General features: G+C 29.9%; 1 protein-coding gene across 1 annotated transcript in view; it reads right to left on the minus strand.

Moving 5' to 3' along the window:
- LOC107618778 (aspartyl protease family protein At5g10770-like) overlaps nucleotides 1-2,675 on the minus strand; it is a 4,407-nt gene extending 1,732 nt beyond the window's left edge. Inside the window, exons 1-2 of the mRNA XM_016320930.2 lie at nucleotides 2,434-2,675; nucleotides 251-1,098 (exon numbers count right to left, since the gene is read on the minus strand). Coding sequence (XP_016176416.1) covers nucleotides 251-1,098; nucleotides 2,434-2,614 — 1,029 coding nt within the window. The 5' untranslated portion in view covers nucleotides 2,615-2,675. The remainder of the gene's footprint in view (nucleotides 1-250; nucleotides 1,099-2,433) is intronic.

The following is a 9,142-nucleotide window of genomic DNA, read 5'->3' on the forward strand; positions in this document are numbered from 1 at the left end:
TTTATCTAATATAATTTTGACAAAAATAACACGGTTTAATTGATTATATGTATTGAATTTTAATTATTAAAAATTATTTTAAAAAAAAAGACGTTTTAAGCATCTTTATTTAAAAAAGTGAATGAAAAATAATATTATTTTAAGAGAAAAAAAATTGATTAAAATTAGATTTATAAAAGTTGGCTCTATGTATATTTATTGAAAATATTTATTGAAGTATTGATGCATAAAAGAAGTAGTAGCAACTAACCTCAATGCCAATGAGATTGAGCATGTAATGATTTGGTAAGAGAGGGTTTTGAAGCATATTGGTGTAAGCAATGGGAGTGAGATTCTTGAAAGCTGAAGGCTCATCACCAAAAACCAAAGATCCAGAAGTTTCTCCACCCATTGGTGATGGCAAACAATAAGAGAACACTCCTCCAAAATTATCACTACCTTGAGACACCAATGATAAAGAACCTCTTCCTAACCCTAACACACCAGATGTATAACCAAACATGCCCTTATTTTCCCTACCACAACCAAACACAATATTGTTCAATGACATGTCTCCTAGGGTAAGGTTTTCACTACCTAGTTCACCAATGCTAATGGAACCATCACCATAGTTAACAACATAGTCACATGTTGTGGGACTTTTACACATTCTTTGGTTTGCAAATTGTAGAGATCGACATGGTTTTGAATTGCAAGGAACTGATTGGTATGAAGGAGAGGTAGATGGTTTGAACAATGATTCCTTTTGATTGTAACATGATTTACATGGTTCACATTGGACCCATGATATGTCACTTCCGGTGTCAACTATCATTGTTCTTTTTTGGTTACCTAATTCTAAAGTCACTACATAGTTTAATATGTCAAAGTTTTGACCAAGATTCAATGGAATTTGGGATTTTATTGAAGCTTCTAATAACAAGTTTTGGTTACTACTAGACAATGACGTCATTCTTTCAAACATGTTTTGCATGGAACGAACACGAAGATCATCAAGTATCATTCTTTTCTTCCAATAATCAATTTTCATTTCTTCTAGTGATGGTGGACACTTTTCTTGCTCCTTCATTTCTAATATGATCGCCGCGTTTTTTCGTCCTGATCAAAAGAATTTAGATTAAAATTACTGTAGTTTCGTAATACAATCATGTTCGGTATACATTAAAATTAACTATTCGAATAAAATAGATATTAAAAATAAATTAAATTACATAGGTATTTATACAAATATATAGTAACTAATTTTAGTGTATAAATAATATTTTTTATTATAATATTATACATATTATCCTCGGGTTAATATTTAATTTGGTCTCTGAACTTACACGTGAGTCTCAATTTAGTCTCTGAAATTTTAATTGCCTCTATTTAATCCTCAAAGCTTATAAACGTGTCTCGTATTAGTTTCCGATACGATTTTTAGTATAAAAAGTTAACAGAGCGCTATTATAGATTATCAGATGTCACCTTAAAACTTGTAAAATGATGCAGTTTTGGTTTTGGCATTTAAATAGCTCAAAAACAGCATCGTATCACTTATTTTATTAGGTAAAATTTTAATAAACACCATTTACAATGTTGTTTTTGGGTTATTTGAGTACCAAAACTAAAACGGCGTCATTTTACAAAGTTTAGTGTGACATCCGGCTGTTCACGACGGTGTTCCGTTAACGTTTGTATGTTAAAAATTGTTTCAAGGACTAACATGAATTATGTTCACAAAGTTTGGGAACTAAATAAAGGCAATTAAAACTTTAAGAACTAAATTGAAGCTTGCATGCAAGTTCAGGGACCAAATTGAATATTATCTCTATTATACTCTGTTTAAAAGAATTAAATATAGAACAATACTCACATACAGAAGTGTACATTGGCTTTCATAATATCTAAATTATTTGAGATTTTTATATTTTATAGATCATAATAGTATGCATCATTAAATTGTTTATTCCAAAACTTTATAAAATTGTTTAATTTATTTTAAAAATTTAAACTCATCGATGAAATTACATAAATATTTATGACTAAATGACATGAATTTTTTAGGAAGTTAATTAGAATACGCATAATAAATTGTGTTGAGTATGTGTAATATTAGGTAATATAATAATGGAAATGTTTGGCAACCAAAGAAAATCAGCTAAAAACAGCCATAACTTGTCTTATTTAACATTCATTAATTGTTGCGACAATTAATTAATGCTAAATAAAACAAATTCTGGCTGTTTTTTTTGTCTACCTAGCATTACCCTTTTAAGATTCTAAAAGCAAAATGGCATGCATGTAGGTTTGATTGAACATTGTTAAGAGTTTCCAAGCTGATGAAATAATAATATGACACATAAAAAAATTTTAGAAAAATTTAATGACGGATAATGCAGTTCTCTCAATTAGAGATCTATCTATCTTTTTCTCTTATATTAATAAACTCACTTGAGTCCGGAAGGATGCATGCCTGAATCCCACCCTGTTGCTGTGAGTGCGGCTGCCGCCGGAACCTTTGAACGTGGTAGAGCATCATCCTTTCTTCCAAAGAGTGAACTCCATTGTTATGTTCAATGATGAGGTTAAGAGAAACACACCACATAAGCAACAATAATGGCAACTTGGCCATGATTAATTATTTTTAAGTAAGAAAATGTTCAACTTGAAAATTGCTGGAGAGGCTGAAAGAGAAATCATTATATAGAGATTGAAAAAGGATTCTCAGTGGCTTTTGACATCACCATAAGAACACAACAATGATTTTTTCGTCCCTAGGACTTGTGCATGAGCTAGGTTTAAATTACTTGGATTTCAATAAGTATTTATGATATTATGAGCTTAATTTTGATGTAATGATTTAATATAATAAATTTTAAAAATATTATTTATATATTAATTAAAATAGTAAATTTAAAAATTAATGAGGTAACAACATAAAGTAGAATCAAAGATTGTTAGTAAGTAAATGTTGTATAATCGTTTAGATAGAAACATATATATATAATTTAATGTTTTAGTGTTAATTTTTTATAAAATTTACATGATTATTTGAGAGGGCATAAACTTAAGTTAAAAAGTAAGGTGTAAATAATATGAATTGATATTCTTGTAGCCAACCTCTTACGTAGTCTAAGAGTTGCTTTTTATATATTAATAATTTGTGAGAAATAGTAAAATATATAAATAAATCTCTAGATGGCATATCTACGAAGTTCGATTTCATATGAAGATTATATTATATAATATTTGGATATTCTTTCACGAAAGTTTAGTGACGGTTGTTAGATACTTTATAAAATCAGTCATTTATGACCTTTGGTCATTATTAATAAATTCTTTGATTTAATTTAAAATTTTTAATTTTTAAATCACAGAGTTGGATAGAATTAAAAAGTGTTTGTTTTTATTGTGTGATCAAAATTGGAGACCCAAACTTTATAAAATTTATAAACAGTCGTATTCTTTCTATTAAAAAATAGACCAACTACTAATATAATTAATTAATAATTATAACACTACCCAAACTAATTTTTATATTAACAAATTGGATCACAATTAGAATAAAAATTCTAACATTCTCTTACTTGGTCTAACATTTATTACGTATAGTCTGTAATTACATACTATACTTAAACAATTAAGACAAATTAAATTACACAAATCATAGCAGTAGGTTCTCATTAATCGAGTATTACCCTTTATGTATTACAATGTAACATCTCCTAATTGAATAAACTCTTTATATGGTATTTCTGTAGGAATAAGCCCAATGCTTATTCTAGGTCCTTCACTGAATTTTATTTGTCATTCTCAATCATGTATGCGCATATATACTAACTAAATGAGAAATAAACAATAATAAAAATTTCATATTCAAATATGTTATATAATATAATATAAGTCATATAAGTGACGTTACAGAACATAAACTCATATTAGTAACATTATCCTTAAATAATCCTGGTGGCATGCCTTTTGTCAAAGGATCAGCTATCATCTATTTAGTACTAATATGCTCTATCTGTATCTCATTAAACCTAACTCGATCTTTAATGGCTAAGTACTTAATATCAATGTGCTTACTTCGACTACTACTTCTATTATTCTTAACCATAAATACAGTAGCTGAATTGTCATAATATATTCTCAATGGCCTAGAAATACAATCCATAATCTTAAGCCCAAAGATAAAATTTTTTAACTAAACACCTTGTGATATAGCCTTAAAACAAGCAATAAACTCGGCTTCCATGGTAGAAGTGGCTCCAAGTGATTTTTTTGTACTCTTCCAAGATACTGCTCCATTAGGAAGCATAAAGATGTATCCTGATGTTGACTTCTTAGAATCAACACATCCCGCCAAGTCTGAATCTGAATATCCAACAATTTTCAAATTGTCGGTTCGTCTATATGTAAGCATGAAGTCCTTGATCCCTTGAAGGTACCTTAAGACCTTTTTTTGTAGCTCTCCAATAGATAATTTCTGGATTACTTTGATATCTTCCTAACATGCTAACAGCGAAAGCAATGTCAGGTCTTGTACAGACCTAACCATACATTAGGCTTCCAACGGCTAAAGTATAAGAAATATTTTGCATCTATCAGTTTTCAAGTTCATTTTTTGGGACATTGATCTAAGCACGCAGAATTTATCACCTTTCACAATAGGTGCAACACTTGGTGAACAATTTTACATTTTAAACTTCTCAAGAACTTTATTAATATAGGCTTCTTGAGGTAAACCTAAAATTCTTTTATGTTTATCTTTGAATCTTTATGCCAATGACATAAGATGTATCACCCATATCTTTCATATCAAAATGTCTAGAGAGAAATTGTTTCACTTCATGTAACAACCCTAAATCATTTGTTGTAAACAAAAGATCATCTACAAATAAGATGAGAAATATGATCTTGCTCCCACTAACCTTGTGAAGTTGTGATATATACATTGATCAGAAATATTTTCAATGAATCCAAATAAAGAAATCACATTGTAAAACTTCAAATACCACTGTTGAAAAGCCTGCTTAAGACCATACATTGCTCTCTTACGCTTGCAAACTAACTCCTTACCAGCACTTAAGATAAACCCTTCGAGTTGTCTTATATAGACCTCTTCTTCCAAATCTCCATTAAGGAAAGCCGTTTTCACATTCATTTGATGCAATTTCATGTCAAAATGTGTTACCAATGCCATGATGATGCGAAAAGAGTATTTCTTTAAAACAGGAAAAAATGTTTTCCTGTAGTCAACTCCTTTCTTTTGAGTAAATTCTTTGGCAACAAGTTAAGCCTTGTAGCACTCAATATTACCTGATGAATTCTTCTTGGTCTTAAAGACCCATTTATAGCTAATGGCCTTTTTCTCATCAGACAATTCTACAATATCCCAAACTTAGTTATCCGCCATAGAATTTATTTCATCCTTCATAACATCTAGCCATAAATTGGAATTACGACTTTCTATTGCTTGTGAGAACGTCGTTGGGTCATTTTCATCACAAACATCATAGTCAGACTCAACAAAATACACTACATAGTCACTATAAATTGCAGGCTTTCTTATTCTTGTTGATTTTCTTAATGTTGCATCATCAATCTCTTGTAAAGATAGTGACATAACAGGTTCTCCCTCTTCTTGAAGTTGTTCTTGAACAATATGTTCTTGAACAACATTTTCATTATGAAGAGTTTGATCCTCCACCGTATGATCTACTTGAATATTATCTTCATGATGTGGAACATCAGTAATAGGTTGTTCTACATTGACCCTATCTGTATGGGCATTGTATTGAACAATCACTCTTGTACATGGAGAGGTTTGACAAACATTATCATTTTCAACAACTTTAAGAGGATGATTTTTCACATCATGCTCTACAAACCTTACATTTCTAGATTCAACTATTTTACTTGAATGGGAGGGACAATAAAATCTGTAACCCTTAAACTTTTCTGGATAGCTGATAAAATAGCACTTATCGTCCTTGGGTCCAACTTCCTTTCTTGTGGATTATAAACCCAAACTCCAGCAGGATAACCCCAAATGCATATATGATTCAAACTAGATTTCCAACCCTTCTATAGCTCAAATGGCGTTTTAGAAATTGCCTTTGTTAAAATTCTATTTAATATATACGCAAACTATCTTAAGGGCTTCACTCCACAAGAATAAAGGAAGATAGGAGTTGCTAAGCATACTCCTTACCATATCCAGCAAAGTTCTATTTCTTCTTTCAACTACACCATTTTGATATGGTGTGCCAGGCATGGTGTATTGTGCCACAATACCATGCTCTTGAAGGTACTTTACAACTGGACCAGGTGCTTGTCCACTTTTAGTATATCTCCCGTAGAATTTTTCACCTCTATCTGATCTCACAATTTTAATTTGCTTTTCGCATTGTTTCTCTACTTTAGCTTTATAAACTTTAAAAGCGTCCAATGCTTCATATTTATTATGAAACATATAGAAATACATATATCATGAATAATCATCAATAAAGGAGATGAAGTATTTCTGACCACTTAAGGACATATCAGGACAACATATGTTAGTGTGAATTATTTCTAATATGTCAAAACTCCTCTTAGCACCCTTTTGAGACTTTTTGGTTTGCTTCCCTTTAATACAATCCACACAAGTATCAAAATCAGTAAAGTCTAGAGGTTCAAAAACCCTATCATTTACTAATTTTTTCATTCTCTCAATAGAGATGTGTCCCAACCTTCGGTGCCACAACATGGAGAATTTTTCATTTATATCATTATCATGCATAACCATAAAATCAGATTGAATATTATTAGCTAAATAGACTTTAAATAAATCACCAATTAAAGTACCATGTCCAATAATATTAAATTTTTTAATAATGTCAACAGAATTATCATAAAAATTTATACATAATCCTTGTTTTACAAGCTTAGATAAAGAAATCAAATTTTTAGAAAAATCTGGAATATAAATTTTTTTTTCTAAATCTAAAATACAACCAGTACTTAATACAAGCCTAAATATTCCAACAGTTTCCGCACGTAAACACATCCGATTGTCCATATAGATACTTAGTTCACTTCTTATCGGTTTCATTTTTCTTATGAAACCCTGCATGGTATTTGAAATATGAATTTCAGCACCAAACTCAATCCACCAAGTGTCATGACATATTTCAACAAAATTAGATTCAAAGCACACTGAAAGAATAATATTACAAAGGTTAGTACCTTTCTTTTCAAGCCAAACTTTAAATTTTGGGCACTCATTCTTCATGTGTCCTTTCTTTTTACAAAAGAAACATCGTGCACCTTCTTTCTTCATAGGATGGGATGCAATACCCTTTCTTTTCTTCTTATGAACTTGCTTTTTACCACCCTCATTTGTCACTAATAGTGCACTTTCACTAAGTTCCTGAATTAGCCTTCCTTCCTCTTGCACACACATCTAATTCGTTAATGGACCATTTTTCCTTATGTGTGTTATAAAAAATCTTAAATGGCCCGTATTGGGCAGGAAGAGAATTCATAATAAGATGCACCAGAAATGAGTCAGAGATCTCAACCTCTAAAGCTTTCAGTTGTGCTGTAATGTCTCTCAACCTCATGATGTGTTCACGCACACCTCTTACGCCGGTAAGCCTTATGGATGACAATTGTGTCATTATGGCACTTGCAAATGCCTTACTAGAAGACTCAAACTGTTCATCAATAGCCTTCATGTAATCCTTGACATTCCCGCAACCAGGAATTGAACTTCGGATTCTAGCTGAAATACGAGACTTAATGAACATCATACTTAAACGGTTGGATTTCTCCCACCGTTCATATAATGCTACCTCGGCTTGAGAACTAGCATCAGTAGGTGCTGGAGGCTCTTCCCTACGAAGAGCACAGTCAAGGTCTGCACACCTTAAGTGAAAGAGAATCTTATCTTTCCATTCTTTATAGTTGTCACCACTTAACAAATGAACTTCAGATACAATTTCAGATATCATTACTGCTGCAAATAATGAATCATGCTAACATTATTCAACTTTAAATAGGCACATCAAAATTCATAACATATAATAATACATGCCAATGCAAGTCATATCAAAATAAATATGAATCATAGTGTCATTAAAATCTACCTGTGGCAAAGATTTTAACACACATAATATTCACTATATTAACTAAAGTATTAAAATTAGAAAATAAAATACTACTTCTTAATACCTGTAGGCTAATTAAGAAGTAAAAAATATTTTTTATTTCAATCTAATTATATGTGAATAACATAATAAATTATTGTGGGTAAGTTCATTATATAATTCACAACAATTATATTAATATTTATGTGATTTCTTTAAATATAATTATTATCAAGGATGCTGTGGTTACTCCTCAATAAATCATGTATTAATCACAATATGATATGCAGCGAAAGAATTTATATTGCATGCAAATATAATCATCAAATAAATAAATTTAGTGACATAAATAATATCAAAAGTGAAGATGATGTAGTGGACAAATTTTTTAACAATATTTAGAAGATCCAAGTTTAAATCTCACTCCTACCAAAGTTTGAATATTTTATAACAAAATTAAATTTTGAAGTCCAACAACTTCAACTTGAAAGTAGCAAGCATTCAATATTTTATAACAAACAAAATTCATCAATTAAAACAAGTTCTTTCAGTCTTCTCTCTTACAACGCCTTTCTCTTTTCTTTTCTTTTATTTTTTTTTATTCAAGAATGAGAAAACTTATGAAAATCACAGAAAATTATACTATTATGAAGAACAATTACGACACAAATTAGAAAATTTCTTTTGAGAGTATTATTTATTATTCTCTCTTCTTACTTTAATTTCAATGGTTTTCTCTTACTTATTCTAAAATTTATACTATATATTTTTTCTTTGAAAACAGTTAATCAAAATAATGCACAGTAATTAAATTTTAAAATGACAAAGTATAGATAATTTTGTACTATACCACATGTTAGATATTTTATAAAATCAATAATTTACGTATTTTTAACTATTGCCAATAAATCTTTTGATTTAATTTAGAACTTCCAATTCTTAAATCACAAAATTAGATGAAATTCAAATGTGTTTATTTTTACTGTGTGATCAAAATTAAAGACCTAAACTTTATAAAATTTATAAAT

Source organism: Arachis ipaensis, chromosome B09, assembly GCF_000816755.2.
Source record: "Arachis ipaensis cultivar K30076 chromosome B09, Araip1.1, whole genome shotgun sequence".
In the NCBI taxonomy this organism is placed as follows: domain Eukaryota; kingdom Viridiplantae; phylum Streptophyta; class Magnoliopsida; order Fabales; family Fabaceae; genus Arachis; species Arachis ipaensis.